The 26,456-nt window shown below is 44.2% G+C and overlaps 1 protein-coding gene across 4 annotated transcripts in view; it reads right to left on the bottom strand.

Annotated features, from left to right (window-relative positions):
• LOC121277472 (FYN-binding protein 1) overlaps positions 1-26,456 on the bottom strand; it is a 205,771-nt gene that overhangs the window by 51,361 nt on the left and 127,954 nt on the right. For all 4 annotated transcript variants that reach the window (XM_041187001.1, XM_041187002.1, XM_041187004.1 and 1 more), the window contains 7 exons: positions 24,134-24,213; positions 22,898-22,935; positions 22,433-22,479; positions 17,155-17,281; positions 13,427-13,586; positions 9,653-9,800; positions 5,960-5,988 (listed from right to left, as the gene is read on the bottom strand). In XM_041187001.1, the coding sequence (XP_041042935.1) occupies positions 5,960-5,988; positions 9,653-9,800; positions 13,427-13,586; positions 17,155-17,281; positions 22,433-22,479; positions 22,898-22,935; positions 24,134-24,213 (629 nt within the window). The remainder of the gene's footprint in view (positions 1-5,959; positions 5,989-9,652; positions 9,801-13,426; positions 13,587-17,154; positions 17,282-22,432; positions 22,480-22,897; positions 22,936-24,133; positions 24,214-26,456) is intronic.

Genomic DNA, 26,456 nt, shown 5'->3' with positions numbered 1-26,456 from the left:
TTAGCAGAGAAGAACATTGAAATGGAGAGTGTAAATGGTTCAGGAGACAATGGAAGGTGGTTCTCGAGCACAATGAGTGAGGGACATGTTGAGGAGTTGGGTAAAAACACAAGAACTAGGAGCAGGCCAGAAGACCCCGAGCCTGCTCCACCAGTTCATAAGATGGTTGAACTTCCATATTGACTCTACTTTCCCACTCTATCACCAAACCGTTTGATTCCCCTTAGTGCCCAAGTATCTATCGATTTCAGACTTGAATATACTCAAAGACAGAGCAACAACAATCTTTTGGTGTAGAGAATTCAAAAGATTAACAACCCTTCATGAAGAAATTCCTCCTCATCTCTGTCCTAAGTGGCCGGTATCTTATTATGTGACTGTGACCCTTGTTCTAGATACTCCAGCTAAAAGAAATAAGCCAGTGTTCATCTATCAAAGAAAAGAGTTGACGTTTCGAGTCCTCATGACCCTGCGACAGAACTTGAGTGAGTCCAAGAAAGGGGTGAAATATAAGCTGGTTTAAGGTGTGTTGGGGGGGGGTGGTTTGGGTGGGGGGAGAGAGAGAGAAGTGGAGGGGGTTGGTGCGGTTGTAGGGACAAACAAGCAGTAATAGAAGCAGATCATCAAAAGATTTCACAAACAACAGAACAAAAGAACACATAGGTGTTAAAGTTGGTGATATTATCTAAGCGAATGTGCTAATTAAGAATGGATGGTAGGGCTGTAGTGGGGGTGGGGGGAGCATAAAAGATTTAAAAATATTGGAAATAGGTTGGAAAAGAAAAATCTATATAATTTATTCGAAAAAACAAAAGGAAGGGGGAAACAGAAAGGGGGTGGGGATGGAGGAGGGAGCTCAAGACCTAAAGTTGTTGAATTCAATATTCAGTCCGGAAGGCTGTAAGGTGCCTAATCGGAAGATATGTTTTTATCTCTGTGTTTAATTGACTGCCACTGCTCTTCAAGAAATGCCTACCTCCTTGAAGAAGTTCTGTTCCTCTCTGCGACAAGATTTCCGGATTTATCTCTCCGCCCCCCACACACACACCTTAAACCAGCTTATATTTCAGCTCTTTCCTGGACTCGAACTCAAGTTCTGTCGAAGGGTCATGAGGACTCGAAACGTCAACTCTTTTCTTCTCCGCCGATGCTGCCAGACCTGCTGAGTTTTTCCAGGTAATTCTGTTTTTGTTTTGGATTTCCAGCATCCGCAGTTTTTTTGTTTTTATCTCTGTGTTTAATTGACTGCCACTGCTCTTCAAGAAATGCCTACCTCCTTGAAGAAGTTCTGTTCCTCTCTGCGACAAGATTTCCGGATTTATCTCTCCGCCCCCCACACACACACCTTAAACCAGCTTATATTTCAGCTCTTTCCTGGACTCGAACTCAAGTTCTGTCGAAGGGTCATGAGGACTCGAAACGTCAACTCTTTTCTTCTCCGCCGATGCTGCCAGACCTGCTGAGTTTTTCCAGGTAATTCTGTTTTTGTTTTGGATTTCCAGCATCCGCAGTTTTTTGTTTTTATCTCTGTGTTTAATTGACTGCCACTGCTCTTCAAGAAATGCCTACCTCCTTGAAGAAGTTCTGTTCCTCTCTGCGACAAGATTTCCGGATTTATCTCTCCGCCCCCCACACACACACCTTAAACCAGCTTATATTTCAGCTCTTTCCTGGACTCGAACTCAAGTTCTGTCGAAGGGTCATGAGGACTCGAAACGTCAACTCTTTTCTTCTCCGCCGATGCTGCCAGACCTGCTGAGTTTTTCCAGGTAATTCTGTTTTTGTTTTGGATTTCCAGCATCCGCAGTTTTTTTGTTTTTATCTCTGTGTTTAATTGACTGCCACTGCTCTTCAAGAAATGCCTACCTCCTTGAAGAAGTTCTGTTCCTCTCTGCGACAAGATTTCCGGATTTATCTCTCCGCCCCCCACACACACACCTTAAACCAGCTTATATTTCAGCTCTTTCCTGGACTCGAACTCAAGTTCTGTCGAAGGGTCATGAGGACTCGAAACGTCAACTCTTTTCTTCTCCGCCGATGCTGCCAGACCTGCTGAGTTTTTCCAGGTAATTCTGTTTTTGTTTTGGATTTCCAGCATCCGCAGTTTTTTTGTTTTTATCGGAAGATAAGGTGTTGTTCCTCCAGTTTGCGTTGGGCTTCACTGGAACAATGCAGTAAGCCAAGGACAGACATGTGGGCAAGAGAGCAGGGTGGAGTGTTAAAATGGCAAGCGACAGGGAGGTTTGGGTCATTCTTGCGGACAGACCGCAGGTGTTCTGCAAAGCGGTCGCCCAGTTTACGTTTGGTCTCTCCAATGTAGAGGAGACCACATTGGGAGCAACGAATGCAGTAGACTAAGTTGGGGGAAATGCAAGTGAAATGCTGCTTCACTTGAAAGGAGTGTTTGGGCCCTTGGACGATGAGGAGAGAGGAAGTGAAGGGGCAGGTGTTGCATCTTTTGCGTGGGCATGGGGTTGTGCCATAGGAGGGGGTTGAGGAGTAGGGGGTGATGGAGGAGTGGACCAGGGTGTCCCGCAGGGAGCGATCCCTACGGAATGTCGATAGGGGGAGTGAAGAGAAGATGTGTTTGGTAGTGGCATCATGCTGGAGTTGGCGGAAATGGCGGAGGATGATCCTTTGAATGCGGAGGCTGGTGGGATGAGAAGTGAGGACAAGGGGGACCCTATCATGTTTCTGGGAGGGAGGAGAAGGCGTGAGGGCGGATGCGTGGGAGATGGGCCGGACACGGTTGAGGGCCCTGTCAACGACCGTAGGTGGAAAACCTCGGTTAAGGAAGAAGGAGGACATGTCAGAGGAACTGTTTTTTGAAGGTAGCATCATCGGAACAGATGTGACAGAGGCGAAGGAACTGAGAGAATGGGATGGAGTCCTTACAGGAAGCGGGGTGTGAGGAGCTGTAGTCGAGGTAGCTGTGGGAGTCGGTAGGTTTGTAATGGATATTGGTGGACAGTTTATCACCAGAGATTGAGACAGAGAGGTCAAGGAAGGGAAGGGAAGTGTCAGAGATGGACCACATGAAAATGATGGAGGGGTGGAGATTGGAAGCAAAATTAATAAATTTTTCCAAGTCCCGACGAGAGCATGAATTAGCACCGAAGTAATCATCGATGTACCGGAGAAAGAGTTGTGGGAGGGGGCCGGAGTAGGACTGGAACAAGGAATGTTCCACATACCCCATAAAGAGACAGGCATAGCTGGGGCCCATGCGGGTACCCATAGCCACACCTTTTATTTGGAGGAAGTGAAAGAAGTTGAAGGAGAAATTGTTCAGTGTGAGAACAGGTTCAGCCAGACGGAGAAGAGTAGTGGTGGATGGGGATTGTTCGGGCCTCTGTTCGAGGAAGAAGCTAAGGGCCCTCAGACCATCCTGGTGGGGGATGGAGGTGTAGAGGGATTGGACGTCCATGGTGAAGAGGAAGCGGTTGGGGCCAGGGAACTGGAAATTGTTGATGTGACGTAAGGTGTCAGAGGAATCACGGATGTAGGTGGGAAGGGACTGGACAAGGGGAGAGAGAAGGGAGTCAAGATAACGAGAAATGAGTTCTGTGGGGAAGGAGCAAGCTGAGATGATCGGTCTACCGGGGCAGTTCTATTTGTGGATTTTGGGTAGGAGATAGAAGCGGGCCATCCGAGCTTGGGCGACTATCAGGTTGGAAGCTGTGGGAGGAAGATCCCCAGAAGAGATGAGGTCAGTGACAGTCCTGGAAATTTGTTCTCACACTGAACAATTTCTCCTTCAACTTCTCTCACTTCCTCCAAATAAAAGGTGTGGCTATGGGTACCCGCAAGGGCCCCAGCTATGCCTGTCTCTTTATGGGGTATGTGGAACATTCCTTGTTCCAGTCCTACTCCGGCCCCCTCCCACAACTCTTTCTCCGGTACATCGATGATTACTTCAGTGCTGCTTCATGCTCTCGTCGGGACTTGGAAAAATTTATTAATTTTGCTTCCAATCTCCACCCCTCCATCATTTTCACGTGGTCCATCTCTGACACTTCCCTTCCCTTCCTTGACCTCTCTGTCTCAATCTCTGGTGATAAACTGTCCACCAATATCCATTACAAACCTACCGACTCCCACAGCTACCTCGACTACAGCTCCTCACACCCCGCTTCCTGTAAGGACTCCATCCCATTCTCTCAGTTCCTTCGCCTCTGTCACATCTGTTCCGATGATGCTACCTTCAAAAAACAGTTCCTCTGACATGTCCTCCTTCTTCCTTAACCGAGGTTTTCCACCCACGGTCGTTGACAGGGCCCTCAACCGTGTCCGGCCCATCTCCCACGCATCCGCCCTCACGCCTTCTCCTCCCTCCCAGAAACATGATAGGGTCCCCCTTGTCCTCACTTCTCACCCCACCAGCCTCCGCATTCAAAGGATCATCCTCCGCCATTTCTGCCAACTCCAGCATGATGCCACTACCAAACACATCCTCTCTTCACTCCCCCTATCGACATTCCGTAGGGATCGCTCCCTGCGGGACACCCTGGTCCACTCCTCCATCACCCCCTACTCCTCAACCCCCTCCTATGGCACCACCCCATGCCCACGCAAAAGATGCAACACCTGCCCTTTCACTTCCTCTCTCCTCACCGTCCAAGGGCCCAAACACTCCTTTCAAGTGAAGCAGCATTTCACTTGCATTTCCCCCAACTTAGTCTACTGCATTCGTTGCTCCCAATGTGGTCTCCTCTACATTGGAGAGACCAAACGTAAACTGGGCGACCGCTTTGCAGAACACCTGCGGTCTGTCCGCAAGAATGACCCAAACCTCCCTGTCGCTTGCCATTTTAACACTCCACCCTGCTCTCTTGCCCACATGTCTGTCCTTGGCTTGCTGCATTGTTCCAGTGAAGCCCAATGCAAACTGGAGGAACAACACCTTATCTTCCGATTAGGCACCTTACAGCCTTCCGGACTGAATATTGAATTCAACAACTTTAGGTCTTGAGCTCCCTCCTCCATCCCCACCCCCTTTCTGTTTCCCCTTTCCTTTTGTTTTTTCAAATAAATTATATAGATTTTTCTTTTCCAACCTATTTCCAATATTCTTAAATCTTTTATGCTCCCCCCACCCCCACTACAGCCCTACCATCCATTCTTAATTAGCACATTCGTTTAGATAATATCACCAACTTTAACACCTATGTGTTCTTTTGTTCTGTTGTTTGTGACATCTTTTGATGATCTGCTTCTATTACTGCTTGTTTGTCCCTACAACCACACCAACCCCCTCCACTTCTCTCTCTCTCCCCCCACCCAAACCACCCCCCCCCAACGCACCTTAAACCAGCTTATATTTCACCCCTTTCTTGGACTCACTCAAGTTCTGTCGAAGGGTCATGAGGACTCGAAACATCAGCTCTTTTCTTCTCCGCCGATGCTGCCAGACCTGCTGAGTTTTTCCAGGTAATTCTGTTTTTGTTTTGGATTTCCAGCATCCGCAATTTTTTTGTTTTCATCTATCAAAGCATGTTTGGGTTAATTGGCCTTTTCCCATTTCTAATGGCTCTTACATTCTGAGCCAATTCACTCACCCTACAACAATGTAATGGGGAGGAATGAAGCTGAACCACGAGCTGACTTTTGAAATGAAATAGCTGTTACTGAAGTGTCTCCCACTATGCCATAAGGATACACTGTGTGAGTGGTGGGAGTCGATTCATTTTGTTTTTGCAAAATGAAGATTACTGACCAGGCTACTCCACAGTTAGTACAGAACAGTGATCTCACTCAATTGTTATAGGTGGTGATATATTTGGTATATTGGGTTGGAAATTGGGAGGTAGGTGATGGAGTGTAGGGATAAAGGACTTTGGCTTTACAATATACGAGGAGACCTCAAGAGATGCGGAAAGTGTTGACACATTCCCAGCATAAATTGCAAAGGTAGAACTTGACGTCCAAAATAGGGAATGACTGCTTATCTCATACTCACCACTGCCCCCTGTACTGCTCCCGGGACCCCTGGAAAACATTGGAAAAAAGTCCAAAATCAGCAACTGTTTGATACAGAACTCAAAACAAAAGTGGCATCTTACAAATTCCTTTTAGTAGTGACAAAGTATGAAAGGATCCTTCTGATAACTTGGCTTAGTGTTAACTTGAGATAGGATGCACTTGCACACGTATTGCTCTTGACACATTCAGGCCAATATGTGTCTTGGAACAATGGACTGCATGAACTGTCCACCTGAGCATTATCTGTGCAGAACTATGAGCTGGGTTCAGACATACAGAAACACATCTTTGTGCTTTAAGAATCTCAGAATCCAGCAACTGACAAATCTAGGTAGAGATTTTCTTTAGTCAATACTCTCTCTCCCATAGGGCTGTTTCCAAGTCTAGTGACTGTTGCCATTTTACATAAAATTACGTAGGGCTACATCTTCCGGTCGGCGAGCAGGGGGCAGGGCCCACTCGCCGGCTCGTAAAATGACACTGGGTGCCATCGGGCATGTGTCCTGAAGTCACCCTGCGCCATTTAGATTTTCAGTTTGACAGGTGCGCAGCTGAGTCTGTCAATGGTCACATAAGGCCTTTAAAAAAGTAATTAAGCTAATCAAAGGACCTGCCCATCCAGCCTTAAGATTGGTGCGCAGGCGAGGAGGCCAGGCGGCTTTTAAAAAAAACATGAAACCTCATTCATGGGCGGGATGAGGTTTCATGAAGGCTTTAAAATGTTTATGAAATGTTGAAATTAAAGAAATTGACATGTCCCAGCTCATAGTGTCACATGAGGGGACATGTCAGGAATTTTTTTTCCACGCTTCCACAAATTTCACAAATTTTTAAAACTTCCAGCGATCTCCCTGAGGCGGCACTTTGCCTCAGGGAGATCTGTGTGCTCTTTCGCATGCATGCGCGAAAGAACCCACTCCCAGCTCAGGGAATTCCCCCCCCCCACCCCCGGCCTGCACAGGGAGTGCACAGTGCTGCTGAGCAGACATCACACTGGGCCGGCCTTAATTGGCTGCCCACGTAAAATGGTGGCACGCCCCCAATCGGGGACGCCGATTGAGCACCTGTATATCCCACTGATGGGGGAAAATGTTTCCCATAGAGGTTTTGGCACATAAACAGGCCATTTGGCCCCACCGGTCCATCTGGTGTTTATGCTCCACATGAGCCTCCTCTCACTTTACTTTGCCTAATCCTTTCAACATATCCTTCTATTCCTTTCTCCCTAGGTAGTTATAGGTAATTAGTCATAGCCCACAAAGGACCATTGGCATCTCTCTTCATTAGTGAGAGACAATTGGTTATATACAACTTCAGGAGCAGCACTCCGCATGTGAGGGGAAAGGCAAGGGGCTTCCCCTTAAATCCATCTATTTGCCTCAACCACTCCCTGTGATAATAAGTTCCACATTGTAACTCTCTGGAAAAAGAAGTTTATCCTGAATTTCCTGTTGGATTTGTTACTGCCTATCTTATAGATTCCATGTTTATAACTCGACATGTTCGCAGAGGCAAGGTTTGGGGACCCCTCAAATGTGTACTTGGTTATTGCCGGAGTTTAACCAACCTACCAGCCAGAAGCCCTAATAATCATCCAGCTGTATGTCCAGCCAGTACCAACCTACCCATTAAGGCAAAGCTGTCCAACATTTGGGCAGCTGGGGCCAGATGCACATGTCAAAACTGGAAATGCAAACCTCTATGGACGGGAAAATGTGAGCTCACGTTTTACAAAATAAATGCAAGGCTGCCTACAGGCCAATAAAACACAAAGACACCCTGCAAATTAAACTCCTGAATGGTTACAGCATGGAAAGATGCCATTCAACCCATTGAGTCTGTGCTGGCCTTCTGCAAGAGCAATTCACTTAATGCTATTCCCCTCCTTTTTCCCATAGTGCTGCGCATTTTTCCTTTTAGATAATGATCCAATTACTTTTTGAATGCCATGGCTCGATCTGCCTCCACCACATTCTCAGCGCATTCCAGATCCTAACCATTTGCTACATGAAAGTGTTTTTCGCATGTCGCCATTGCTTCTTTTTCAAATTACCTTAAATCTGTGTCCTCTGGTTCTCGATCCTTCCACCAATGGAAGCAATTTCTTCCAATCTACCCTGTCCAGACCCTCATGATTTTGAATACTTCAATCTGATCTCCTCAACCTTCTCTTCTCCAAGAAAAACAGCCCCAGCTTCTCCAATCTATCTACATAACGGAAGTCCCTCATTCCTGAAACCATTCTCTTGAACCTTTTCTGCGCTTTCTCTAATGCCTTCAAATCTTTCCTAAAGTGTGATGACTAGAATTGGACACAATACTCCAGCTGAGATCTAACCAGTGTTTCATACATAATAACACCCCATCAATAAACAAATGTGAGACCCGAATGCATACACCTGTAAGAAGCCTACACACAAAAATTTCAAATGCAAAATAGTGCAACATTCTTCACTCATTCCTTCCTGTAACCCTTTGTAACCTCACCCACCCTCCTTGTTCCCTCCCATCCTCTCCAACACCTTTCCTCCCTGTGCATCTTCCCCATCTTCCCCTCCTCAAAGTTTGAAAGCTTGGAAACTGCAGTATTTGAATTTCCTGTGTCTACAGGACAGGTAAAGCTATGACAAAAGCTCAGGAATTCCTTCTCTAAACCCTTCCACCACATCACCTCCCACTTTCCTTAAAATCCAACTCTTTGACTAAGCTTCCTCCTTTGCTTCACTATTCAATTTCGAGCTGATGCTTCCTTGAATTGCCTGGTGCTCCATAAATGCAAGTTGTTGCTGCTGTTAGCTGGAGTAGGCAACAGATTACTAGTCTGCCATTGAGGTTTGACTTGGTTCCAGTCTTCCAAAGTAACTAACAGGGGTCATTTGTTATAAAGGGCATTTTTGGTAGGCCCTCGTATATACCACTAAACCTGCTTCAGAACGGGGTTGGATTGTCCTCTGCCATTGCATCTGTCAATTTCTCAGTTCAGAAACAAATGGAATGGTTTAAATTTAGTTCCTGGTGACCACTGCCAACAAGTACAAACCTGCCTCAAATTGAATGTTGAACCAGCAATTTTTGATTTTTGATTCACAAGGGAGTCAAGAGTTACAGGGGAAGAAGACAAGAAAATTGCATTAAGCCACAATCAGATCAGCCATGATCTCATTGAATGGTGGAGCAGGCTCGATGGGCCTACTCCTGCTCCTATTTGTTATGATTTTATGATCTTATAATGATTCAGAGAGGGGTGAGCGGATACAGGGACTAGAAGCATGAGGGTGATTTTAACCTTACCCTCCTGGTAGAAACCAAATAGGTGAGCTATTTTATTGCCCCAGGTCCCAACAAGCTCATTTCCTGTCTGCTTAATGCCAATCCTGATTTTAACCTGCTCTTCTGATCAGGTGGTTAAAAGAACTTCCTGAAGCTGACATGGTCCTTCTTTACACAGGCTGATCAGGACCCAAGCATGCCTCAGTTTTAGCTCCAGCCAGAGTGGGAAAGCCGGATGAAGATAGCATGGAAAGAGGCTCTGGGACCAAAAATGGCTATTCAAGGTAATTAATTGATTAATTTCCTTGTGGATCAGGGGGAACAGGAGATAAAACGCATGGACTGAAATGTATGAATGTTGAAAGTCTAGTTCCTGCATGAGGGGTTCCTTTCTCCTTACGTGTCATCGTTTGGTGCAACATCATCATAGAGTTCCTGATCTTGGACTGGTTGCTGCATGATGGGCATGGATTCCTTTGGCCTGATGCCTGTTTTCTTCCTTATCTCATCATAGTTGACATCCACACACGTCACCTTAATGTACCCATCTGCAAAAGAGAGGATGGACAAACAGTTGTTTAATAGAGGAATCACAATGTTGCAGAGATCCAGTGCATTGTGGCATCAAGGTAACCAGGACACTCCTACAGCGGTTTAATTCTCTAATGATGATGAGTTCCAGTTGCCACAGAGAGGCAATAGTCCAGGGACCAGGGACCTACCTACATGATAGCCTATTTACATATAGCGAGCTCTTGCAAACAGCAATGTGGTAATAACCTGCATTAGTGATGTTTATTGAGCCCAGGATATTGGGGGGATCTCTCCAGTCCTTTTGCAAAATAGTTCCATGGAATCTTTTACATCTATCTGAGGGAATAGATGGGATCTTAGTTTAATTTCTCATCTGAAAGATGGCACCTCTCACAGTGCAGCACTGTCAGAGATGCAAAAGTAAAGTGATGGAAGGGGTCACCAACAGTGCTATCAAGCTGCACTTGCTTAGCAATAACCTGCTCACTGATGCTCAGTTTGGGTTCTGTCAAGGCCATCAGCTGCTGACCTCATTTCGGCCTTGGCTCATAGGATTTTTAAATTACTTTGATAAGAGATCTTTCGGTACTGCAGCAGAGGCAGAAACCTGATTGGAGGAATTCAAACATGGAGTTTTGGGGAAAAATAGGAACAGATTTGAAAGGCAACAACTCATTCAAGGTTTTCAAGAGGAAAGGGAGGTTGAAGATGGAGCAGTGGTTTGCAAGAATGGATGATCAAGGGTTGAGGAGAAGAGTGATGACTAGAGATTTGAAAGAGGGGACAGTACCTGAAGAGAGAAAACAGGGTTAACAAGGCCCCTCCTATTTCTCATCTACATGCTGACCCTCAGCGACATCATTTGAAAATACAGTATAAAAGGTGGTCATTTAGCCCGTTGTGTCCATGTCAGCTATTTACAAGAGCAAATCAGATAATTTTTATTTATTAATTTATGGGATATGTGCGTCGCTGGCTGGGTCAGCATTTATTGCCCATCCCTAGCTGCCCTTGAGTAGGTGGTGGTGAACTGCCTTCTGGAACCACTGCAGTCCATGTGGTGTAGTTACACCCATGGTGCTGCCAGGGGTGGGGGGTGGGGGTTGGGGGGGAGTTCCAGGATTTTGACCCAGCGACAGTGAAGGAGCGGTGATATATTTCCAAGTCAGGATGGTGAGTGTCTTGGATGGGAACTTCCAGGTGGTGATGTTCCCATCTATCTGCTGCCCTTGTCCTTCTAATTGGTAGTGGTCATGGGTTTGGAAGGTGCTGTCTAAGGAGCCTTGGTGGATTCCCGAAGTGCATCTTGTAAACACTGCTGCTACTATGCGTTGGTGGTGAAGGGCGGAATGTTTGTGGATGTTGTCTAATTCGGACCCTGCTACAAACTCTATTTGCTAGCCATCAACTCCATCTCTCTCCCTGGCAGCTGTCTGATGCTGTTACATTTGATTCCATGATAACCTTCCAACCATATATTTGTGCCATTGTTAAGACTGCCTATTTCCACCTCCATAACAACATCTAACACTCTGCCTCAGCTCATCTGCTGATGAAACTCTTATCCATACCTTTATTACCTGTAGACTCAATTATTCCAATGCAATCCTGGCTGGCTTCCCACATTCTATCCTCCATAAATGTGAGGTCATCCAAAATTCTGCTGCCAATGTCCTGTCTTGCACAAAGTTCTGTTCATCCATCACCCCTGTGCTCACTGACTTACATTGGCTTTGGTTAAGCAACGCCTTGTTTTAAAAATTTTCCTTCTTGTTTTCAAATCTCTCCAAGGCCTCACCTCCTTTAAGACATTCCTTAAAACCTACCTCTTTGGCCAACCTTTTGACCTAATATCTCCTAATGTGGCTCAGTGTCAATTTTGTTTCATAACGCTCCTGTCAAGTGCCAAGGGACATTTTATGCCATCAAGGCAATATATAAATACAAATTGTTGTTGTCCTTCTAAGTCAGAGGTGGGAGTGCTTCCTACTGAGCCAGGGCTATAATTCTAAGTGTGGGATTTCTGACAATGCAGCATTCCTTCAGGAATATCAGCTCATGTGCATGAACTTGAGTTCAAGTGGGAGTCAAATCCATGATCATCTGACCTAGAAGCAAGGGTGCAGACAGCTGAGACAAATTCCACAGAATCTGCCACAGATGTTGAACTATCAGGAATGCAGTGCAAGTTCCAGCTGTTCTTCCCTGCAAGGCAGATTTTTCATTGTTTATAACTCTAGGCTTTGTCATTCACAAAAAGATCTGCTTTAATCAGACTGCTATCTCCTTATTTGAAGCAACTGTCACACAAGGTGGAATTTAGTGAGGGCGGCAGGAGGCCCAACATCCGCCACCAAAACTGGTGGCACCCCTGCCAACCCCTTTGCCAGGAGCCCCGAGGGAATTAAATCCATAATTGGCAGCGGGAACCCTGCCGCTGGGGCTCCCAGTGCTTCGGGAGACATTTAATTGCAGTACTTCCCCCAGTTATGGTGGAACTCCTGTCCCCAAGGGCTGCTGGCCAATCAGAGGCCTGTAGCTTTCCATTACCAGCAGTGCAACTGGGAGCAGTGGCTGCTGCCGGTAATTCACTTGGGCTTTCACCAGGGTACATCATAGTATCCTTGGAGAAAGGTAAGGGATGGCAGGATGGGGTTCATGGGGATGGGGTGTCACAAAAACAGGTGATCTGGAAACTTTACCAAACTGCTGTTTATAGGGGTCTTCTGTGCACAAATTGGCTGCTGTGTTTCCAACATTAAAATAGTGAGTAAACTTCAAAAGTAACTCATTGATTGTGAAGTGCTTTGGTTTGAGATACCCTAAGGTCATGAAAGTCAAGAAACGGCATAACACATGTTCTTTCTTATTGATTTGACAAACATCTTAAGTACCCATAGCTGCCATCCATGCAATGATGATTTTCAGCAGTCCCACCAACAGACCCTCACTCACTGACCCGAAAACTTCAGTTTCACACCTGGTCCCACTTAAATATGCTGTGGACTCAGAATTTTAGTAATTGTTTCAAAAATACAGAAATAGGCTGATTCATTCGTTGTTTATAAAATTTCTGACTAGGATTTTCATCTATGCCTCTGGTTAGTCTCTCATCTTCTACCTTCTGAAAACTTTAGCTCGCCCAAAGAACTCTGGTGCCTGTGTCCTAAGCCATACCTAGTCCCCTTCACCCATCACCCTCTACAGCGTGGCTCATTGACCCACATTGACTCCCATTCAAGTAACACCTTGATTTTAAAATACTCATCCTTCATTTCAGATCCCTCCATGGCCACGATCCTCTCTATCTCTGTAACCTCCTACAATCCTCTGAAATATTTGCACTCAGCTAATTCTGGCCCTTGAGCATCCCCAATTTTAATCGCTCCATCATTGATGGCCATGCCTTCATTGCCTATGCCCTGTGCTCTGGAATTCCCTTCCTACACGTCTCCATCTCTCTACCTCACTTTCCTCCTTTAAGATGTTCCTTAAAACCTACCAGCTTGATCAAACTTTTGATCACCTGTCCACACAGCTCAGTGCTAAATTTCTGTCTGATTTCTCTCCTGTCATGTTTTACTACACTAAAGGTACGATATAAGCATAAGTTGTTTTGTTTTAGCATCACTGTACTTACAGGAACCATCCAGTGACCTGGCCAGCCATTTGCCCTCAGGATTGTCTGTGATACGGATGACCTCAAGCCACTCGCCCTGCTTGCACGACAGCTCGTTCTTTCCACCTTTGTAATCCATCGTGACCTTCACATTCTGGATCACCTCAATCGCCCCTGAGAGCTAAATAGAAGATAAGACATTTTTCAGCCAACCACCCATTGGAGCAGATTCTCATCTTGAAACCTTCCAGCAAGTTGAAACCATTTGGCGAGTGGTTGGGTTAAGGAAAGGATTGAGATCGACTTTCCAAAAACTTCCCACCCAAAGATCCAAACTGTTTAGTCCTAAAGCAGATTGGTGCAACCACACCCACCCTTAACAGAGGTACTTGAGCTGCCCTCAGAGGCCCAATGATGGATGATGAAGTAAACTTGTGAGCTATATTAATCATTTATTATTGGGCATTTTCTCAATGCAGAGGAGAAGGTTGAGGGATACAGTGATTGCTATTTTCAGTGAGGGGAGTGGTCAGTACCCAGGGGAGATGATGGTGAAGTGGTAATGTCACTGGACTAGTAATTCAGAAGCCGGTGGCAGCTGGTGGAGTTTGAATTTGATTAATAAATCTGGAATATAAAGCTAGTCTCAGTAATGGTGACCGTGAAACTGTCATTGATTGTTGTAAAAGCCCACATGGCTCTGCCATCCTTATCTTACTCTGGCCTACATGTGACTCCAGACCCACAGCAATGTGGTTGACTCTTAACTGCCCTCTGAACTGCCTAGCAAGCCTTTCAGTTCAAAGGCAATTAGGGATGTGCAACAAATGCTGGCCTTGCCAGTGATGCCCTCATCCCATCAGAAAGCACAAAGAAAAAAATGTGAAACAGTCTCCCTAGGGGGATGGTGTACGCATCAGCTCAAAATCCCCATCCTGCAGTGACACTGGGAATAATCCTTAGATTACTGCTCTTGAGGTCCTACTTTTCAATTTCCTTCCTAACTCCCTAAAATCTCACTGAGGTCTTTCAATGCCCTCATCCTGGGATCTTTTGTCTCCCTTGCTCTGTAGTCTTTTGTTGCCTTCTCTCTGGGGTCTCTTGTTCCTGTTGTGCACTCTCTAGGGTCTTTTGTTGCCCTCGGCACTTTATTGGGAGTAGCCCTCCCTCTGGGATCTCTTGTTGCCCTCAGCGCTCTATTGTGGGTATGCTAGACCTTCTTTTAAGGTCTGTACTCTCCATAACTTAGAGTTTAACATGTCTGTCAATGTCTTTTAATATCTCATCAAATGTCACCAAGTTTTGATCTATACACTGGCTGCGGAGTACTCCACCATCAAATGAACCAAAGGTGAATTATAATTTATCGGCTTGCACTCATTCTGATTGCTTATCTAATCTTGTATTTCTCCTGTACACTAAAATTTGTTTTCTCCAAGAATCTCATTCTTGGGCCTAATTTAGCACTTTCCATAGCAAAAATGCATCTGGCTCTTCTAATTTGCAGTTCATAGCCATTTTTTTCTCTTAGTTACAGCTTTAAATGTTGTTGCTCCTTTAGGGTTAACTGTGCAGTAACTGTTTTTTTATTCAGACTGTCTGCAGCCTGTCGGTTTTCTCCCAGTAATTTTCCCATGCTTTTCCAATGTTGACGGGTTCCCTGGCAATCGTGGTTTTTGTTTAATCTTTCTAAACTTTTAAAACTTTTTTCTTCTTTAAAAAAGAACCGCTGCAGGAACTTTTCTCTCTTTTTTTATGTCCTGCAGTTTGGGAGACTTTGTGGGCTTGTGTTCCAGTTGAGGCCCATTTTTCTTTTAAACTTAAAGCTGCACCACTTCTTTTTGTTTGCTCTGCTTGCTGTGATTGGGATTTTTTTTGTTATACTGAGCAGGTTCTTGTTTACTCTGCAGCGTTTCCTCTTTTTTTTTACTCTGCAGCTTCTTCTGCTCTGCTTGTCTTTTAACTTTTTTTACTTCATCCTGGCCACCCCATGTTATATGGTGCCAGCTGGTGTTGCAGCTTTCCTCCAGCTACCCTACAGATATGCTGAGCTATGGGACTGCCACCTATTCTAAAATATGAGTACAGCTTCCTTTTTGTATTTTTGCTCACTTTCTTGTGAACTGTCCAGGTCCTTTGACTCTGTGTCACTCAGCGTCTTGCAATTTTCTGCAGTGTTGCACACCCTACTTGTGATCTGTGCAGTCTTTTTTGCTCTCCTCAATCAGGGGTCTTGCAATTTTTGTAGTTGTCGTCACCCATCTTTGCGATCTGACCAAGTTGTTTTCTTTTTTACTCTGTGTCACTCGGGGATCTTGCAATGGACTTCCACTCACTCTGGTGGATTCCTCAACTTCTAAGCCTGTAGTGAAGCTTCTTTAACTTTCTTCAAGTTTTCTTCTTAGGTGCATGTCTAGTGGTTAGGCTTCAGCTTTTAGTTTCTCGTACCTTGGGATCCTGTTCTGAGGTCATCATTTAAAATGGCACCTGTTATATACCACTGCTGCCACCATGTTGTGTCATGGTGAAATCTGAGTCATTTAGCCCAAGAAGTTTCCCTTGGACTGTGCCAGCTGAACTGATTCTTTCAATTGGATTGCCCTTGGTTTTGAGTGGGTAACATTCCACCCAGACCACTGCTCTTGACCACTGCCTAGTGACCACTGCTCAGAAGTTCCCATAGGTGCGATTGTGTGGGGATCAGATGAGGACAAGGTTGGGGACATCCTGATTACCAGCACTAACTTTGGAGGATGTTAGGTGCAGGATGGAGCTGGAGTCTGGCATGCATGCAGCACAATTTTCAGGAAGGGCAAGAATCCAAAAAAGAAAGGGTTATTTCGCCACATCAGTAGGACAGGAACAGAAACGGAACTGGACTAACCCCATAGATACTGTGGCAACAAGAACAGATCAGAGGCTGGGAATTCTGCATGTATAACTCACTCCTGGCCCCCCAAAGTCTAGATGATACACGTCAGGAGTGTGATAGAATACTCTCCACTTGCCTGGATGAGTGCAGCTCCAACAACACTTTAGAAGCTGATATACATAAACACACTGACTCACTCTCATGCACACACAGTCTCTCATACACACACACTCTCTCATACACACTCACAAGCTGGGAATTCTGTGACCAGTAACTCACCCCTTGATTCCCCAAAACCTATCGACTATCTTCAAGGCACAAGTCAGGAGTGTGATAGAATACTCTCCACTTTGTTGATTATCAAGTGTAGATGTACTCAACGTTTTCTCACATCTAATGAATTAATAAAAAGCAGGGATTTCTGGCCAAACTAATAGAAGAAGGACATGGTGCACAAGCAGATAGTGGTTTCTGGCCATTTAATTATAAGGTAACTGGCAAAAGAACTAACGGGTAGATGAGGAGGAATTTTTTTAACTACGCAAATTGTTATGATCTGGAATGCACTGCTTGAAAGAATGATTGAAGCAGATGCATTAATAACTTTAAAAGGGAATTGGATACATGCTTGAAAAAAACATTGTGAAGGGTGATAGGGAAAGAGCAAGATAGTGGGCCAATTGAATAGAAAGCTGGCACATGGTAGATGGGCCGAATGGTATGTATGATTGTATGATTCTAGTATCCATTGGACATCCTTCACAGAGAGAAAGAAGCATCAATTGAGAGGTGGCTCATTTTCTAAGAATCAGTTCTCATTTAATATACATTATTTTGAGCTCATCAGATGGTACTCTTTAGGAATAATGCTCATTACCTTGAATTTCTTCCTCATCTCCAGATCTCTCTTTTCTTTCTCTTTCTGCTCTTTTCTCTCTTGCTCTTGTCGTCTCTTATCTTCCTTCTCCTTTCTCCTCTCTTGTTCTTTCAGTTCCTTCAGTGACCTTTGAGTACAGGGGATAAGAAGGATTGAAATAAATGATGTAACAAACCTCTGAGCAAGGGTTCAAGGGGTTAATTAGAATCGATCCAAGATTATATTGAGTGGCAAGAGTTGGAGCAGGAGGTAGAGGGTCAGGGACATGGTGTCTTTGATTACACTTGACTGAAAGCCAGGCTAGGGAAAACAGTTAGATGACTACCTTGCTTTAGAAGGAGAGAGTTTAAGACTGGACAGAGTGTATGTGGGATTAGGGCTGAAGTTTCATTGAATGAAATTCCATGAAAGCTTCAATAGCAAATAGTTCCCCAGGATTAGATACAGAAGTATTTATAAATATGCCCTTTTGTGCCAGGTCTACACAAGTGCATCAGTCAAAGAAATCCAATAGGGAAAACAGAAGAAACTTCTTCGCACAGTCGTGAGAATGTGGAACTCGCTACCACAGGGAGTTACTGAAGTGAATAATGTAGATGTACTTAAGGGGAAACAAGACTAGACATATGAGGGAGAAGGGAATAGAGGGTTAGGATGGTAGGTTTAGATAAGGAAAGACTGGCATGGACTAGTTGGGCCAAATGGCTGCGCTGTATATCCTATGCAATTCTTTGTAAAGAACATTCTATCCAAAGCCAGATCAGTGGACAGTACAAAGCTGGTCCCAGCAAAAGTGACCAGAAAGCTGTTGGATTCTTGTAAAAGCCCAACAGTTTCACTAATGTCCTTTGGGGAAGGAAATCTGCCGTGCTTACCCAGTCTGGCCTACATGTAAGTCTTCTTTGAAGGCTTTTTGTGCAGGGGATAAAAAGGATCTGGAAATAAATCATGTAACAAATCTTTGAGCAATAATTCAAGGGTTAGAACAGAAAAGGTTAAGAGGAGATTTAACAGAGGTGTTCAAAATGCTTCCGAATTCTCTATTGGATTTCTTTCACTGAACCACTTGTGTAGACCTGGCACAAAAGGGCATATTTATAAATACTGCCGTGCCTAATCAAGGGAAAATATTTGCTAATAAGCCACTAGTGGTTACAATAGAAAGTTCACCAGCACCTTCTCAAGGCAACTAGGAATGGGCAAAAAATCCCAACAATGCCTGCAATGCCCACAATATGAATTTTTAAAAATTCCACCTCGGAAAGGAAGATTGTGGCAATGTGAGAACAAGGAGACAGGATAAGAGCTGCCCGATCTCCAAATGCTGAAGAGTAACAGAGCAATCATCAATACAACATGTAATTAGCGTTCATGGCTCCTTTCTGTTTAAACTAGATGACATTGTGTAAGGAATTGAAATTGCAGATAGAATAGAAGGGTAACTTTCCTTACACAACTCTTTCTCCGGTACATCGATGATTACTGCGGTGCTGCCTCATGCTCTCGTTTGGACTTCGAAAAATTTATTAACTTTGCTTCCAATTTCCACCCCTCCATCATTTTCACGTGGTCCATCTCTGACACTTCCCTTCCCTTCCTTGACCTCTCTGTCTCAATTTCTGGTGATAGACTGTCCACCAATATCCATTACAAGCCTACCGACTCCCAAAGCTATCTCGACTACAGCTCCTCAAACCCTGCTTCCTGTAAGGACTCCATCCCATTCTTTCAGTTCCTTCGCCTCCATTGCATCTGTTCTGATGATGCCACTTTCAAAAACAGTTCCTCTGACATGTCCTCCTTCTTCCTTAACTGAGGTTTTCCACCCACAGTGGTTGACAGGACCCTCAACTGTGTCTGGCCCATCTCCCACGCATCCGCCCTCACACCTTCCTCTCCCTCCCAGAAACATGATAGGGTCCCCCTTGTCCTCACTTAACACCCCACCAGCCTCCGCATTCAAAGGATCATCCTCCGCCATTTCCGCCAACTCCAGCATGATGCTACCACCAGACACATTTTCCCTTCACCCCCCGGCGGCATTCCGTAGGGATCGTTCCCTCTGTGACACCCTGTCCACTCCTCCAGTACCCCCTACACTTCAACCCCCTCCCACGGCAGCTTCCCATGCAACCGCACAAGATGCAACACCTGCCCCTTTACTTCCCCTCTCCTCACCGTCCAAGGGCCTAAACACTCATTTCAAGAGAAGCAACATTTCACTTGCGCTTCCCTTAATTTAGTCTGCTGCATTCATTGCTCCCAATGCGGTTTCCTCTACATTGGAGAGACCAAACGCAGACTGGGTGACCGTTTTGCAGAACACCTTCGGTCTGTCTGCAAGCATTACCCAGACCTCCCTGTTGCTTGCCATTTCAACAATCCACCCTGCTCTCATGCCCACATGTCGGTCCTTGGCTTGCTGCATTGTTCCAGTGAAGCTCAACGCAAACTGGAGGAACAGCACCTCATCTTCTGTCCAGGCACTTTACAGCCTTCTGGACTGAATATTGAGTTCATCCCCACCCCCTTTCCGATTTCCCCCCTCTTTGTTTTTTCCAATAATTTATATAGATGTTTCTTTTCCCACCTATTTCCATTATTTTTAAATGTATTTCCATCTATTGTTTTATCTCAACCTTTTAGCTTTTTTTGATTCCTTCACCCCACCCCACCCCCTCTAGGGCTATCTGTACCTTGCTCATCCTGCTTTCTACCCTCAATTATCACATTCCTTTAGATAATATCACCACCTTCAACATCTTTTGTCTGTGACATCTTTTGGCAATCTCCACCTTTCACTGGCCGTCTATTCAGTTCTTCTTGTCCCACCCCCCCCTTAAACCAGTTTATATGTCACCCCTTTTCTATTTTTCCTTAGTTCTGTTGAAGAGTCATGCGAACTCGAAATGTTAACTGTTTACCTCTCCACAGATGCTGCCAGACCTGCTGAGTTTTTCCAGGTATTTTTGTTTTTGTTTTTAACTTTCCTTATAGTTATTACACAACCTGTTTATAACTTGTTATGGGGGAGGCTGTGGCATAGTGGTATTGTCACTGGACTGATAATCCCAGGACCCAGGCTAATGCTCTGGGGGCCCGGGTGTGAATCCCACCACCATCGATTTGAATTCAATGAAAATCAGGAATTAAAAGTCTAGTGATGACCATGACACCATTGTCGATTGTTGTGAAAACCTATCTGATTCACTAATGTCCCTTAGGGAAGGAAATCTGCTGGACTTACCTGGTCTGGCCTACGTGTGACTCCAGATCCGCAGCAATGTGGTTGATTCTTCAATGCCCTCTGAAATGGCCTAGCAAACCACTCAGTTGTATCAAACCACTAAAAAAAGTCAATAAAAAGGAATGCAGCAGTTCAAGAAGGCAGCTCACCACCACCTTCTCAGGGGCAATTAGGGATGGGCAATAAATGCTGGCCTAGCCAGTGATGCCTACATCCCGTAAATGAATTAAAAAAATATAGGTTAGAACTGCAGCCTGTGATATTCTGCAAGGCCCTATAATTGCAAGTAAGATAAGTGACAACTGACTGGTTTTAAAGGTGTTTGTTATGGGGAGGAATGTTGACCAAGACTTCGGGACAGAACTTCAGTCTGGGTTATGTGGAGAGACCACAGAAGCTTAGAGCAGGAAAGGTTAAAAGGAGATTTAATAGAGGTGTTCAAAATCATTCATAACTTTGATGGAGTAAATAAGAAGAAACTGTTTCTAGTAGGAGGGGGGGATCAGTAACCAGAGGACACCGATTTAAGGTGTTTGGCAAATGAGCTAAAGGTGATATGAGGAATCATTTTATTTTACACAATGACTTGTTATGATCTGTAATCCATTGCCTTAGAATGTGGAGAATGCAGTTTCAGTGGAATGACAGGGCTATGGAGAAATAAGAGGGGAGTGGGGCAATTAGATATCTCTAATAAAGAGCTGGCCCTGACATTCTGTGATTCTATGCGTTCAAGTTCTAGGTCGGGATTCTCTGGACCCGCTGCGGGCTAGCCAAAAGCCCATTGTCTTTCGATGGGACCGGACAATCCTGGCAGTGGGCAGGGCCAGAAAATCCCGCCCTTAGAGTAGGGCATTCAAAATAAAACCAACTGTGTCAACAGATGTTACAATAACGCTTAAGCATACAATGTATTGCAGTATGGATTGTGAAATGGTTGGTGCCACCACAGTGGATTGTGTTTATCTCACAGGTTTCTGTTTTTTCTGTTTCATCATCTCCATTAAATATGTTTTATTTCACAGAGACTTTATTTAACAAGAGTAGTATAAAGATACCCAATTAGTTCAACTCCCCCTTACCTGCTCTTCCCCTTGCCTTACCCCTCTTATCTGACCTTTTTGCTCTATGCTTCTTTCCCTTCCTACCCGCCCTGTAACTCTCACTCTGTTTCTTTTCAATCACAGCTGCAAAGTTGGCAGTGCTGTGTGTATTGTCACATGATGCTCAACCATGTATATGGTAACTGATGTGGGGAATAAAGGATTAATATGGTTAATATGAGTTATAAAGTAAGTTATATTCATGAAAGCTATCTCTCTCTCACTGTATTTATGCTATTATACCCTTGGCCTATACATATACTATTGTTTTTCCTAGATGTGTTTTGCTTGAGATGTAGTCACTATAGCTGATAGGTGTGAGCTGTTTTCCAGTTGTATTTTGTTTTTCATACATCTTGTACTTTCCCACTAACTCACAGACTAAACAGCCTGGCCAGCTGCAACTGTATTGTGTATAAATGTATGGCCAGAACTTTACGCCTCGCGGGTGGGTGTGTGCCTGACTCGATCGGGCGTAAAATAGTGCGAGACCTCAGGCATCCCAGTGTCATCCTGCACACGTGCAATCTTCAGTGACTTCCTTGACCCTGACACCAGGGAGGCAATGTACCATCCTCGATTCACATCTGCAGGTGCAGAAACGTTCGACTATTCCGCTAACTATTGAATCTCCTATCATTATTCCTCTACTAGTCTTCTTGGTACGCCACTGTACAGCTGAGCCAGTCATGGTGCCATGGGCTTGGCTCTGGCTGTAATCCCCAGATGAGCCACATTGTTGTAGAGACTCTAACTGGCTTATTCCTATTCCCATGGTGAGAAGCCAGCACCCCAAATCCAGTCTGGGCCCATACATGACTCCAGTCCGACATGTTTGAATCTACCCTCAGCTAACAAGGAATTTCCAATGAATACATTGTGCCTAAATAACAAGAACAAATAATTCAGTTCAAAGGTTAAATTGTACCTGTAGTTGTCCAAATCTTCATACATTTCTCCATCAGATTCATCTTTCTGAAATAAAGGAAAACAATTTTCTCTGATTTTAAATTAACATTTATTTTTATCCTTTGCCACAACACAACCCTCCTGACACACTAACACCACCCCCCCCACACACACACATGCATGTATCCAAACTCGCAACATAAACACATACTCTCCTCACAAATGCCCTCACACAGTCTCTATCACACCTACACCTGCATCTGCACAGACCTTCCATTTTGTTCTTTCTGCACCTTCACCCCTTTTACTGTCTTAAAAATTCTTACATTTCTATCTTTCTTCACTTCTGATTAAAGGTCATCTTGACTCATGTTAACTCTGTTTCTCTCCAAAGATGCTGCCTGACCTGCTGAGTATTTCCAGCATGATCTGTTTTATTTGCATTACTAGGACTCTGGAATCACAAAATAAATAGAAATCTTACCTCCTCAGGATTATTGGAAGCTGCCTGAATCCTTCGATCTGAAATGGTAAAAGTCATGGAAGAAAAATATAAATGAATAACAAATAGTACAGATTGCTCAAATTGGAAGTTCCAGATTCACTCTTCGGACTGCATGTCTTTGTACCAGTCTCTCCACCTGTTTATCTATCTAATTGTCTACATAGCTTGATATCTGTTTGAATGTCTGTACCTGCATTGTGTGGTTGTCTATCTATGTCAATATTCTCTGCTTTTGGTTTCAGTTTTCTGCAAATACCATTTTTAAAATGTTAAAAAAAAGATGTGTTAATTGAGATGAGTACTATGGAATGGAACCAGTGTCAGCATTACACATTCTGGTACAAACTAGTCAGATGCAGAGAGAAACTCCCACGCCAACAGCATGCCTCAGCCCTGCTTAATCATATCTCTGTGGCATCTTTTTTAAAATTATTTATTCATGGGATGTGGATGTAGCTAGCTAGGCAGCATTTATTGCTCATCCCTAAATTGCCCTTGTTCAGAGGGCATTTAAGGCTCAATCACATTGCTGTGAGTCTGGAGTTGCATGTAGGTCAGGCCAGGTAAGGGCAGCAGATTTCCTTCCCTAAAGGACATTAGCGAACCAGATGGCTTTTTTATGACAAAGGGTAATGGTTCTATGGTCATCATTAGACTTTTAATTCCAGATTTTTATTGAATTCAAATTCCAGGATTCAAATCCAGGTCCCCAGAACATTACCCTGGGTCTCTGGACTACTAGTTCAGCGATAAAAACCCTACGCCATCGCCTTCCCCTTTCCATTTCTCATTCCAACCAATCTGTAACCTCTTGGTTTGATAGTGCCAATTAGTGCCAACTTAGAGACAATGTTGTTTTGGTGGTGTCCAGTGTCCGAAGGGGACTGGAATGAGACTACCCATAACTCATTCTACATCAATGTGATTGACTTTTAACTGCCACTGACACTGTTTCAGGGTAATGAGGAACGGGCAATAAATGTTGGCTTCGCCAACAGTGATGTCCACATTCTGAGAATGAAAAAAAAGTCCCCATAGTCAGAACTTAGAGTATTTCAATCCTTCAGTTTAGGCTGGATTTTAATGCAGAGACAAAAAGCCAGTTTCTCACTGGCTGTATTCTCCAGCCCCCATTTGCAGTTTTTTTTTATCCACCTTCTGTTTTTTTCACACTCTCACTTCTTTCAGGAATCCTTGGTTTGAATGAATCCTTACCTTCTGGTTTCATTGGTGGAAGAGGTGGTGGCCCAACACTTTGGACGTCATCATAGTTTTCATCCTCTTCCGTTGTTGGGCTGTCAAGAAGAAGGAATATTTGGCAAGGGAAGTGTAAATGGAACATGAACCCTTCCCCTTACTGCCTGGCTGAGTTTAATGTTATTCTTAGAATGACTACCACATTCTACAGCACATTTCACAGCTTCGGGTGTCCCAAAGCACTTTACAACTAATGGAATGCTTATGAAGTATAGTCACTGTTGTAGAAAATGTGGTAGCCAATTTGTGTGCAGCAAACTCCCACAAAACTGGCATTGCAGCAATCTATGGACTACATTAGAGGGGACTGATGCCCCGTGAATCTTAATGTAACCAAAGTTCCAAAAGGGAAATATAATAGAGGAAACATTTGTTTGACTACATTCAATTGAATAATTACAGTATAGACTGTAAATATAAATTCTCATTTTCTCGTACTCTTTGATAGCTATCGGTATGATGACCAGAGCCTACTCAGATAACACTTGATTTGAAATCACACCTTGAGGCACTGCATGGTGTAGTGATTTAACCCACTCTGTTTTCACTTCTGGGAGCAGTATAACTCAAGCTGATAGGATGTAAACCTCCCCCTGCCCCCAGTTAGCTGCAAGAGTCCTACACAAAATGAAGTTGGACCACTCTCAGCCATGTCTTGGTTGTGCATTGGTCCATTTAAGTGATCATTTGACCAAAATTAGCAATCAGTTAGCAAATGGAGAGGTAAAAACAAAAAACTGCGGATGCTGGAAATCCAAAACAAAAACAGAATTACCTGGAAAAACTCAGCAGGTCTGGCAGCATCGGCGGAGAAGAAAAGAGTTGACGTTTCGAGTCCTCTTGACCTTTCAACAGAAATGAGTGAATCTAAGGAGAGGGGTGCACCCCTCTCCTTAGATTCACTCATTTCTGTTGAAGGGTCAAGAGGACTCGAAACGTCAACTCTTTTCTTCTCCGCCGATGCTGCCAGACCTGCTGAGTTTTTCCAGGTAATTCTGTTTTTGCAAATGGAGAGTAATGGCCGGTGTCTGAAATGGAAAAAACTCAAACATGATATAGTCTGGGATGCTTGTTGTAGTTTGGGGCATTTTTTCAACTTGCCTTCATGTCTATAGCAGGACAGAGTTTCTATATGATTAGCTTATGAACTGAAACTTGTGTTTTTGTTCACCACCATGTACAGATTAACATGTGAACAAAGGGATCTTGGAGTACAAATGCATCAAACATTAAAAGTTGTGCCAAAGATTTGCAAGGCTATAAAAAAAGCTAACCAAGCATTAAGTTTTATTTCTAGAGAGATTGAATTGAAAAGCAGGAAAGTTATGTTAAACCTGTGTTGAACCTTGGTTAGACCACACTTCAAATACTGCGTGCAGTTCTGGTTATCACTATAAAAATGATATAGAGGCACTGGAGAGGGTGCAAAGAAGATTTATAAGGATGATACCAGAAATGTGTGGGTATACATATCAGGAAAGGATTGACAGGTTGGCTCTCTTCTTTCACAAAAAAAGGAGGATGAGGGGTGACCTAATAGAGGTCTTTAAAATTCTGAAAGGTTTTGACAAAGTAGTTACAGAGAGAATGTTTCCTCTTGTGGGGAAGAGCACAACTAGAGGCCATCAATATAAGATAAACACCAAGAAATCCAATAGGGAATTAAGAAGAATCTTCTTCACCCAGAGAGCAGTGAAAATGCGGAACTTGCGGGAGTGATTGAGGCACATAGTATAGATGTATTTCAAGGGAAGCTAGACAAGCATATGAGGAAGGAAGGAATAGAGGGTAATGATGGTAGATTTAGATGAGAAACATGGAAGGAGGCTCGAATAGAGTATAAACACTAGCATAGACTGGCTGGGCCAAATGGCCTGTGTCTGTGCCATATATCCAATGTAATGTCTTGCTTTAACACTTAACCTAATTCATCAAGTCATTACGGTATTCAAGGAGGCTGTTCAGCCCATCGAGTCCACACCAGAGACTCATTGCAGAATATGTGGGATGTCCACTGCATTGCCCCATCACACTGCCAGATCCATGAGCACAGTCTCCAGCTATATGGTTGGATTGATTTATTAACAATTGATAGCGGGAATTATGCTATAGAAGAAATTACATTGGGAAATCAATTTGTAGTAGGAATGATGAAAAGGGGGATCTCAGGGATTCACCAATGCTCCTTAGACAGCACCTTCCAAACCCACAGCTGCTACCATCTAGAAGGACAAGGGCAGCAGAACATGGGAACACCATCATCTGGAAGTCCCCCCCCAAG

The sequence above is a fragment of the Carcharodon carcharias genome, chromosome 4 (assembly GCF_017639515.1).
Source record: "Carcharodon carcharias isolate sCarCar2 chromosome 4, sCarCar2.pri, whole genome shotgun sequence".
NCBI lineage: Eukaryota > Metazoa > Chordata > Chondrichthyes > Lamniformes > Lamnidae > Carcharodon > Carcharodon carcharias.
The sequence above is the reverse complement of the archived record's forward strand: the minus strand, read 5'-3'. Positions and strand labels throughout refer to the sequence as shown.